The sequence below is a fragment of the Monopterus albus genome, unplaced genomic scaffold, assembly GCF_001952655.1.
Source record: "Monopterus albus unplaced genomic scaffold, M_albus_1.0 scaffold400.1, whole genome shotgun sequence".
Classification (NCBI taxonomy): Eukaryota; Metazoa; Chordata; class Actinopteri; order Synbranchiformes; family Synbranchidae; genus Monopterus; species Monopterus albus.
This window is the reverse complement of record NW_018128280.1, coordinates 242,324-253,563: the sequence shown is the minus strand read 5'-3', so window position 1 is coordinate 253,563 and position 11,240 is coordinate 242,324. Positions and strand designations below refer to the sequence as shown.

Below are 11,240 nucleotides of genomic sequence, written 5' to 3'. Positions count from 1 at the left end.
TGAGAGGCCTGGTGGTAGAGGAGGAGGAGGAGGTGGCAGGGGTGGTCCAGAAGATCCTGGGACTGGTTCATCTTTTAGATTCAGTAGGACATTGTCTAAGTTGAGTTTTTTTGGCACGTTCTGGCTGGGGCTTTGAGCCAGCCCACCACCATCATCCTCATGGCTTTTGATGAAGGTGTCCCTGTCAGTCTGGACGTGCGCGGTCGGCTGCATTGGATACAGCAGCATCGCGGACCGCTCTGTGCTCTTTACATGTATTATTATATGACTTGTCTCTTTGCATATTAGCAATGATTTCTTCCAGTTTTGATACTGAGCCAGCATGCTCACCACGCAGTTGGAAAACCTTAAGCTCATAGTTGGCCTGAAAGGAGCAAGAGCAGTATGCGAGATACAAAATTAATCCACAGCAATGCTTTTCATTTCCCATCATATAATACAATAAAAACATATTAGCTGATTGATAAAACATTTTCTTGAAGGAACTTGGATTGAAGTGTATATTCTTCCAAGGGGGCAGCATGAATATGATTCTTAGTTGAAAGATAAGGACATTAATATTCTTCAGTTTTGCAAATAACCTTATTCCACTTAAAAATTTCTTAGTTTGAGCTTAAATCTGACTCTTACAGTGAAATCCCGATAACTGCAGTTTTCATCTAACATTTCAAGCAATGAAAAACAACCCACCCAAAGCAAAACACTAATTTGAGACAGAAAGGAATTGTTTTGCAATAAATTTCACATGTTCCTTATTAACTTGAAGCAGCTTAGCAGTAGCATTACACACATTTCCAGCCCTTCTTGTGGGCTGACTGTGGTACATTTTTCATTGTCGGTATCAGTCCCTTAAAGACTGATGTCAAATTAAAGGTTTTAGGAAGACAGACTAAGAAACCAATTCTGAGGTCAGAACTTTCAAGGAAAAACTCCATAAAGCAATTTATTGGCAGTACAAATTACGTAACATGGACAGAGCTATGCTTCCTTTGTTTTTCCAAGCTATTACAACATGCTTGCACTTGAGAAACACCTGCAAAACACTGTTCCAAACCTCTGCTTTTGAGGAATGAAACACTGACACCTTTAAAACCAATTGGAACAAGTCCTTATACTGGAGACAAAAGATACCCTGTGTGGCAGGTTCTGAACATTTGACCGTGAGTACATTTCATATCACTGAATTAATAAAGTTCTATACTAATAGTGAAACTGAAAAGTGCTGATGGTCATAGTGAGAGCCAGAGCAAGGCATTATGCCATTAGGAAACAATGACCACATTTTTAAGGGTTTACTTACTCACACTCCAATGTGATTTTTTGTTAAAAGGTTTGTCATTCTCTGAATCATTATTATATTCATATGTTTTGTATCTATACAGTTTGTCTCTAAAAGAACAATCTGATGAAAACAAACTCTTAAGTTTTGAAAACTAACTTGACTGGCAATTTACATTCAAAAGACCTTTTAATGCTTTTAACACTTCTAGCACTGTAAGTAAACACTCTGCAGAGTTTGCACAGGCTCAGCTGCACCACTTGAACATTTCATGCTCACTTAGTGCCATCTTGTGTCTGGGACAGTGAACTGCTACTGTAGGACACATAAGATAAGGGATTATAAATATATCTACCTCATACACTTAAATAACTGTAGCACATGTACTGCTACACTTTCTCTCACCTTTGTTTCTATTATATACTATGTTAAAACATCCTAAAATCATTTTCTTTAACTAGGCTGCACTCACAGTGATGCTTTGGTTAATTTTCTCTGGTGCACAATGTGCTTTCAGTCAGTGCTCAACTCTGCTTAGGCTAGATGGTAACTTACATGCATTTTCTCCAGCTCTTCCTTGCACTCTCTCTTCAGCTGAAAAAGGGCAGCCTGGTGCTCTGAAAGCAGGCAGAACAAGGACAGTGGCATGTGAACTCAAACTCATTCTGCCAGTTTTGACTGACTGAAATCTATACCAGAGTACACACTTCACTCAAAGCATTGCTGTTTTTTTCTACTATTACTTTGAGAGGAGGGGGTTAGGGTTACCTTTTCTTTTCTAAAAAGAATGGCTAGCAAGCTAATCTGTAAGACAACTAGATGCACTGCTATTCTTACAGCAAGGTGGATCACTTTCACCATAAAGAGCCGTGACTGCAACTCAACCAACCAGTTTTAAATGGTACTGCAGTTTGAAGAGAAGGCCAAAACAAAGCATTTCATCAGGTCAAAACAGAAATAACAACACCTAACCATTGGTAGTAATAAGATGAAGGCAGGGAAGTGAAACTGTCACACACATTATTCACCTAATGTCCATAATGTTACAGTAGTGTCTGGGAACTTAAACAACTTCAGGTTATAATAGAAACACCTTCAAGGGCCAGTGCACTAAGCTGCCCTGGTATTTATCAGCTCATTAAATATTTTGATGTTTCATATTTTCACTTTAAATATAACAGTACCACACTATACCCACATACTGTACCTACCAAGTTGCATGCTGTACAGTACTTTCTATTTATTTGAGGATTAAACTGTTGGGTTTTGACTCCCATTTCTGAAATTGTGTCTTTATTTCTAGAGTACTTACAATTAAGACTAAAATTAAGACCCCATTAAGAAGATGATCTTGTGTGGGACTGATGATCTGGCATAGAAAATCTATAGATTTATTGTAATGAAAAACTCTACTTAGGTAAGAGCAAAGCCCGATCATGGAGAAAAAAAAATTCATCACAATAATGCACACTAGCTGGTCTTGATCTATTTTTAGGAATGAAGCCTCATCACACAAATATCTGGCCACTGTTGCAACACAGTTTCACACTATTCAGAACATGAATGGAAATCTTTGTGTGTTTATTAGAGTACAAGGTGGGCCAAAGATTAATTATTCCATAAAATATTCTTACCTCTACTAACACACACACACTCTCTCTCTGGTGGTGTCTATATCAGGGTGCAGACACAACCCCTCACTCTGCTCTTAAATGCATGCCTTACACCATGCCGTTGATATTTTTCCAGCTCTGCATGATCTGTCTCAGAGGTTTAAAGTGTGAGCACTCAATGGTTTGACAATTGTGACTCTTTTTGTTTCACTGTTTTAGAGTTGAACCTCAGTCAAGGACAAATACCCCTATAAGAGATCCATTCAAAGGACTAAGGTATCTCCACTGGTCCTTATCCACAAAGCCAATCAGTGAGAGGTGTGTCAGTGTAAGCTCCACTGCCAACATTCCTGGTGTGAGATATAAATACAGGCAACAGTGTCCAAAGCTTGAGGTTCATACCTGCCTCTGTGTACTTGAGCCCCACCTTCTCTTCCTCATTTTTAGATCTGGGTGGGGGCCACACAGCTTGCAGACGCCCTGGGGTCCGGTCCTCACTGTCTGCAGGAGACGTGACTTCTGTCTGTGAGAAAAACAAAAAGCATGCAATTATGTGAGCAATAAAGGGAATTGTGTAACATTGACATTCATACTTAGCGCACCGGTATATCTCATGTCTCTGTCAATATAAAAAACTTGTGTAACTTAAATTTAGGAAATGTGTGGTGTACCAATTTGAAATGAAGTGGGGTTACATACATTAGCCTCTGTGGGACTTTTGCCTTCCTTGCTAGGAGATTTGGAGGATCTCACAAAAATTGACCTCAGATTTTCCTTGTCACTCTTGATTTTCCTTTTCACTGTCTCCAGATCCACATCCTCTGTTTTTTCTTTTTTAACTGTTTTGGGGCCAAAAATGTTTCTGAAGGTTTCATAGGCCATGTCTGAGGTTTTCTTTTTTTCAGGTGTGTGTGTGGAAGTTTCTGGGCTTGGGGTTTTATCTTCTGCAACCTCTTCTCCATTCTCAAACTCTGTCTTAACGTGCTGGGGATCAGCATCCTGCCCGTCATCTGACTTGTTGGTCTCATCATGTGTGTCAAGATTAAGCAGGTGACTGAGTTGTCCCATTACAATGCTTTTTGTTTCTGTGACGGGCCTGGGCTCTGTGCGTTTTTTGACTGGACTGGCTGCCTTCTGCTCAGGGAAGAGCTTGGCTTTGTTTACAGTCTTCTTCAGGCTGAGCAGAGCCAGGTCTGCATCCTTCTCCCGCTGCTTGATCTCTGCCACAGTCTCCCTATCTTCACCGACCGCTCCCTTCTTCAGCACCCGAAACCCACTGAACAGAACTGGCATCTGGAAGGAAGCGGGTGAAGAGAGTTGTGTGCCCCTGGACGGGGATGAGGAAGCAAAGGTAGAGAAGGGGAAAACAGGTGACACTGTAGTTGGTGTATTTATTTCTGGTGTCTTTGGAGCAGCGGTACGTTGTGAAGAAGGACTGGCACTGGGCTGAATGTCACCCAGGGGCTCTTCAGGTCTAGGTGATGGTTTGTTAAACTCTGAATTTGTTACAGCAGGAGAGTCTAACTGCTCCTCTGGACTGAAGGACAATTGGACTGGCACTTCAGGAGTCTTGGGGCTAGAGGGACCGGAGGAGGACACCTGGCTGACGCGAGGTTCCTCACTCTCGTTCTTAGCCTCAGCCCTTTGCTCATCTGTTGCCTCCTTTTGTATACCATCTAAGTCCTCTGTCTCCTTCAATGGAAAGGATGCAGCAGCAAGGAACAGAACTGGCATCTGGAAGGAAGCGGGTGAAGAGAGTTGTGTGCCCCTGGACGGGGATGAGGAAGCAAAGGTAGAGAAGGGGAAAACAGGTGACACTGTAGTTGGTGTATTTATTTCTGGTGTCTTTGGAGCAGCGGTACGTTGTGAAGAAGGACTGGCACTGGGCTGAATGTCACCCAGGGGCTCTTCAGGTCTAGGTGATGGTTTGTTAAACTCTGAATTTGTTACAGCAGGAGAGTCTAACTGCTCCTCTGGACTGAAGGACAATCCGACTGGCACTTCAGGAGTCTTGGGGCTAGAGGGACCGGAGGAGGACACCTGGCTGACGTGAGGTTCCTCACTCTCCTTCTTAGCCTCAACCCTTTGCTCATCTGTTGCCTCCTTTTGTGTACTATCGAAGTCCTCTGTTTCCTTCAATGGAGGGGACACAGCAGCACTGTGCCTTCCAGCCCTAAGTTTCTTGAAACCCAAATTTGTTATAACAGGAGAGTCTAACTGCTCCTCTGGACTGAAGGACAATCCGACTGGCACTTCAGGAGTCTTGGGGATAGAGGGACCGGAGGAGGACACCTGGCTGACGTGAGGTTCCTCACTCTCCTTCTTAGCCTCAACCCTTTGCTCATCTGTCGCCTCCTTTTGTGTACTATCGAAGTCCTCTGTCTCCTTCAATGGAGGGGACACAGCAGCACTGTGCCCTCCAGCCCTAAGTTTCTTGAAACCCAAATTTGTTACAACAGGAGAGTCTAGCTGCTCCTCTGGACTGAAGAACAATCGGACTGACACTTCAGGAATCTTGGGGCTGAAGAGACCGGAGGAGGACACCTGGCTGACATGAGGTTCCTCACTCCCCTTCTCAGCCTCAGCCCTTTGCTCATCTGTCGCCTCCTTTTGTATACTATCTAAGCCCTCTGTCTTCTTCAGTGGAGAGGATGCAGCAGCACTGTGCCCTCTGCCCTCCGATTCTCTGTCAGCATCACTTTCATCTATTCCTATGTTTGTGTTACTATTCTCTTGTGCACTCATTGTTTCTACATCTGCAGACCCCTTGGTGGTGCTCTCCTTGGGCGTGAAGGGATACCTGTGTTTGGAAAGTGAAGAAAGCAGAAGTGTCCTAGAGCTTTTTCTGTTAATGAATCTGTCTGAATACAGAATAGCTTCTATGCGGGACCTCTCTTTAAATTTGTGTGCTCTAAACACAGGCACGTTGTGCTCAGCAGCATGGTTTAGCACATCTCCTTCACCCAAGTCCATGGTATCATTGCCCTCCTCAGGTGGGATGCACTCCCTGGCCCTGGCGAGCTTGTCCGACAGACTAGTGCTGCTGTGGGAATTCTCCTTGGCCTCAGTTTCTGTGTCACTGTGTGTTTCCACCCTAGTGAAATGGACTAAATGCACATCAGCTGAGACTCCAGTGACTGCTTTAACTTGTTTGTCAGGGTTCATGCAAGTTTCCAGTGATTCAGCCCTCTGCTCTGTATGAGAGGGAGCAGCCACATCATCCTGGAGTAAATCCTTGCTCCCTTTCATTTGGTTCTCACTGTTGGTAGCTCGCCCACCTTCAGGAAAGGGACTCTTGCCATCTGACAGCTCCTTGAAAGATGTCAGCATGGCTGATTCCATGTCCGAAGAGGCAGAACTGTCCCGGATGAAGAAGCTACTGAAGACATTAAGTAAGGAACTAGCAGCCTGCTTCCCCTGTTCATCTGAGCTAGTACTGTCACTGTCCATTTTTGTTTAAAAATGTCATACCAACTGCGAGCAAAGAGTGGAAGTCTAAACCAAGCAGTAGATCCAGCAAAGTGTCCACTGAAAATGTCACAAAAGGTTAATCTCTCCACTTCCAGTTATCCAAGCCACTTCAATCACACCTCTACTGTTGGCTGGGAACAAAAGGCCTTTGTGTGGATAAATCTCTGCTGCTCCTCTTACCTTCTCCAGTAGGGCACCAAGTGTAACAACACAATCCCGAATAGTGACACACAAACAACCTATAAACACTACTACTGATTATATGTTGTCAGTAGCACAGTTCAGCGTCCTTTGTGCGAACAACATTCCAACAACGCTGCTAGTGAAATGAATCTGTTGGGTGGCTGGAAACATTTCCTGCTGTAATCTCCCTGGGAGTGCAGAACAGAGTTCACCTGCTTTTCACAAAAGCATTTCCAACTGTTCCCACAAGTTGATCGATATTATTCATGAAGCTATGGATAATCCTTCTCTATGTCGAGTCCATGAGTGAACTGCTCTTCTAGTTTGAGTCCGTCTTATTTAGCATGTCTGTCTCCGTTTTCAGAAAAGCCTTGTGTGCTGTTGTGTGAGAAAAACCTCAGATTGGGGAAAAAATATCTCACTGGTCTACCCAGTCTGGGGACGTCTCCCTTCAGGTCCCTCCCTTACTGGGAGGGGACCTGCAGAGACCGGCACCACAGGTGTCTGATTACCTCTGCTTGTTTCCGGAAAATGGCTGTTGAGGTAACAGAGTAAACACAGAGTAGGAGTACGTCTGTGGAGAAGGTGGAGAGCTGCAGTGGTCCAGTAAACAAGCACTGCAGAATTAATAGCTACAGCAATACAGGGCTTAAGACATGATGATTAAGCAGCTGGATCATAGCCAGCTCTAGCTAGCATGCTAACGTGTGATTAGCAGTTCATTCACACTCAAACACATAGGGTTGAATTCAGTTAGAAACAAGGACATTTTCATTCACTTGTACAGTCAAAGCTGAGCTTATAACTGGCACTCTTGTTATGCTTTGTAAATGTGTTCATCCAGTTTTGTGATATCCCAAATTAAACAAGAAATGGAAACAAAAATGTGAGCAACAGACATTCTTCAAGATTAAAAATGAAAGAATAAATGAACCCAGCAAAAGGCAATAATAGCAATATTTCTTTGTTATTGTTATAATTTAATATCGGAGAGACCTAAAATCCTAAACAAAAAAAAATTAAGCACATTTTTCTAAGATTGGTCATACTTTATTTCACTCATGCCACAAAAGATTATACAAGACCAGTGGTATTTGATACACAGACAGTAAATCTCCTCAGAGGTTGCACTGACAGACAAGGCTGTGATGTAAATTATTCATGTACATGTGCCAGATCATGTAAACAGATTAAAAAAAAAAAAACAAATATAATCAAATCTAACATACAGTCCCCGACTGCGTCACCATTTCCCTCCTACTGCATATTCAGCTGAGAGTTTTTTCTAAGAACAGGAAAATAAATGACAGTGACAATGGCAGCATAACCTCTGTACTGGTATGTTAAGTGATTATAATTACAGTCACACCAGCTGTTATGTCTTGGGGAAAAAAACACATAGCTTGTGCACATACAGTATCCACCTAAAAACCACACCCAGGAATGATCTGCCTCAGGAATGAACACCTTTGCCCCATAACAGGATGGAATCTGGACAGACTTACAGAGATAGAGATAGCTTTTTACAGTGTTGTATGAAATTTGGTAGTTACTTAACTGTACTATTTATTAGCATAATTAAAGCCTACCACTACTTAGAAACAAACAATGCATTGTTTACTGTAAGCTTTTTTCTTTGGACAATGCATACAGTATAGTAGGATTACATAAACCACATGCTCTGTGGAAAAAAATCTTGTGTTGCAACTTCTGCACTGTAGCAACAGGGAAAACACATGTATTACTCCCTGTGACCTAAATTATACCAAATAAGATTATAAAACCCCAGTCCACAAATTAGAATCCATGACCTGTGAAGCCATCTTTAAGACTTCATGATCAGCTGGTTAAATTCCCAAGTGGAGAGAAATACCCATGAGTCACATGAGGGGAAAAGAAGATGGTGCACTGCTGTGAATGTAAAAATATGTGCTACAACTGGTTTTAGCCTTTAAGTGTTTGTACTGCTCATGTTAGAGGACCCTCACCGTGCAATCCAGTTTGGGATAGTAGGGTGTGTCCCCGATGAGGTCATCCTCAGGTGGTGTGATGCGTAGGAAGTCCAGGTGATCAGGGTGTGGAACACGGGAAAGGGGTTCTCGAGGGTCATCGCCATCCAGCATCCAAATATCATCCTGACGCAAGAGGGAGTCTTCTGCATAAACACACACACACACAACTGCAAGGTAATTATCACTGTGTTATGCAAAGAATTAGAGCATGGAAAAACACAGCAGCACAGGAGGTCTGATCAAGTGTTACAATCAGCATGGACTGAGGCAGGCAGGCTGCTTTCCTCTGTAACCTGTACGGGTAACACAATTTGTAGAAAGCAGGCATCAGAATCTTTTAGTCAGAGAGACTCCTGTGTAGAAGTAGAATCAATTATTTTTTATCTGCACTTTTTTGACCCTGTTTCTTTTAACTCTAGCAGAAAGCCACACTGATCCAGTAAGACAAAATGGCTGCAGAGCAGGTGTCTCAAAAACAAATTTTGTCATCCAAAGGCTCTGTAGGAGAAGAAATAGACGACTTTACCTTAGTTTAGAGTGGGTGAGAATGCCGTCTCCTGACCATGTGAGGTGTTGTTGAAATTGCTTTTCTCCCCGTCTTAGTACTCGCAGCAATAGCCTGTGTACTGAGGGTAACACCATGTAATTTGTTCGGGGCATCGCACGAGGAAGGTTCTGCTGGTTCAGGCTAGGTTTGCACTTAATATACTTTAAAAGGTGCTTGAAAATGCACCGAATAAATTCAGTATCTTTAGCACACTGTGTCAAAACGACACAGAGCGCAAGAAAGTACCTGTTGGAGGTTTTATTCAGTTTTAGCCTCGTTTTCCAAGCAGTCCTTACCTTGTTTGGTGCCTTATATGGTGAAGGTCACCTGTGGTATTTAATTGGATATTGTATGGGAGTGTCTGTCATGTGCACAGAAACATCATATATTATACCTTGATACCTACACTCACCGTCTTAAGAAGCAGTGATGCAAGAAAAAGGGGCAAAAAGCCAACAAAGCACAATTTAAGGGACATGGAGCAACAGTGAGGTGAAAGAACAAGGAGGAGACAAAGAGAGTACAAGATCTTGAAGCTTGATGACCTCATATTCCTCCAGTTGTAAAAGAACACCCTGACCTGTTTGGGCAAGAAACAAAAATGCACATCACCTCTTGTTCAATGAGATGCTAAAATATTCCATCACCTCAGTATGTAGCAAGTACCCCTAAAGAAGCCATGTAGTTTTACTGCTGACACCCTCCCCCACACACAAAGAAAACTAGATTGGGGGCTCACTGAAATGTGGAAAAGTATAAACATTGAAATTCAGCTTCTGTATTCTGCCACAATCAGTCATTATAAGACAGCAGCGATGCCTGCAGTCCTCCCAGTTGTCTGGGACTTTGAGAGCAGGAAAAAAGTAAGACTAGATTAATAACGTTTCATTATGATAAAGCAGCACTGCACGGTCCTGCAGTGGGAACTGTTGACTATAGGCTGGGATGGTTCCAAATGCAAAGCTAAGCTCAGTCTGGGCCAAGGAGAGAAACTACTGATCAGAAACAGTCTCTCCACAATTCCTGATTTGTAAGCAACTCTTGATATGAGTTTGTTCTTTCACACCTCCCAAAACATTGCTATTCATGGCTAAATAATCTTGAGCACTTGCTTGTGTACATTATGTGTGGCTACGATGGTCCACACTGCCACCCTCTGGACAGGGAGAAGAAATGCATGTGCACACTGCAGTGAAGTTCTGCTGTCACTACTGTATGCTAGAAATATGACCTAGAGAATTAACGTGCAACACTGCAAAGTAATAACAAACATGCAAATATGTACAGACACATGCACATACATATTGAGCTTAGGTTCACTGCCTCTGGGGGAACCTTGGTGCTTATTGTTATTTAATCTCCCTCCCCACTGTTTTAAGAGCTGATACTGAATCACAGTGTCAACAACTTCGAGAACAAGGGGCAGATGGGATTGAGTTTGTCTGGTGAATGCCATTGGTTTCACACCAAGTAATGCACTATTAACTGGATCATCCCAACCAAGGCAACACCAATCCACCAAATACTGTCAATTTATATACCTCCATTGCTTTTAGCTAGAAAGGAGGATCACTAACTTTTATTTAAATCGTGAAAAATGCTGGTTTCATAAATCCCCCTGCTGCATTTGTGCCTGTCATGGCCATTTTTCTACACAGGCTTGTTGGCTGTGCACAGCTCTCAAACTGGCTGATTGACTGAATGGTTTTGCGGTCAGTGCTGAGGTCCATGTAGATGCAGTTACAAGTGCAAACTCAGTGATACTGTGAGCCCAACTTTATATTCATAGTCATTATTTATTTCAAATGCAGTTCTGAAAGCTGAAGGAACAGGGAGTGTCTTCACTGGGTCTGGCAGGTCATTGACTAGAAGACAGGAAATTTGGTTAATCCGCCCACTATTGTCCACTGTATACCGGTAGTGTGGAAAAGTAATTTATTAAGGAAAACAAGTTATGCAATAAATTAGAAGGACCTGTGCTCTGTTTCTCTACAGTATTTGGCATACAGCTCTGAGCAACAAGCTCTGTTAGCCTGTTTTGGCAGAATCCACTTCATTATCCAAATAGAGCTGGTCCTTATCTGCATTAGATGGAACAACATTGCATGGCAGTGCACTTTGTGCTGAATGACAGC

At 42.7% G+C, this 11,240-nt stretch overlaps 2 protein-coding genes across 2 annotated transcripts in view; both read right to left on the bottom strand.

The window, feature by feature from the left end:
* The window catches only part of LOC109951634 (formin-1-like), a 66,388-nt gene that overhangs the window by 50,355 nt on the left and 4,793 nt on the right, over positions 1-11,240 (bottom strand). Inside the window, exons 3-6 of the mRNA XM_020586237.1 lie at positions 8,535-8,701; positions 3,295-3,415; positions 1,835-1,896; positions 196-364 (exon numbers count right to left, since the gene is read on the bottom strand). Of these exons, the coding sequence (XP_020441893.1) occupies positions 196-364; positions 1,835-1,896; positions 3,295-3,415; positions 8,535-8,701 (519 nt within the window). The remainder of the gene's footprint in view (positions 1-195; positions 365-1,834; positions 1,897-3,294; positions 3,416-8,534; positions 8,702-11,240) is intronic.
* Positions 3,502-7,441, bottom strand: LOC109951633 (proteoglycan 4-like). Its single transcript, XM_020586236.1, has 2 exons — positions 4,641-7,441; positions 3,502-4,199 (listed from the first exon to the last, which is right to left on the bottom strand). The coding sequence occupies exons 1-2, from the start codon at positions 6,340-6,342 to the stop codon at positions 3,544-3,546; spliced, it is 2,358 nt and encodes a 785-aa protein (XP_020441892.1). The 5' UTR covers positions 6,343-7,441; the 3' UTR covers positions 3,502-3,543.

Excerpts from the sequence above, each read along its gene's own strand:
- LOC109951633 (XM_020586236.1), bottom strand. The coding sequence starts at position 6,342 with ATGGACAGTGACAGTACTAGCTCAGATGAACAGGGGAAGCAGGCTGCT. Across the intron at positions 4,200-4,640 it reads GGGCACACAACTCTCTTCAC|CCGCTTCCTTCCAGATGCCA; the intron begins CCGCTTCCTTCC and ends AACTCTCTTCAC.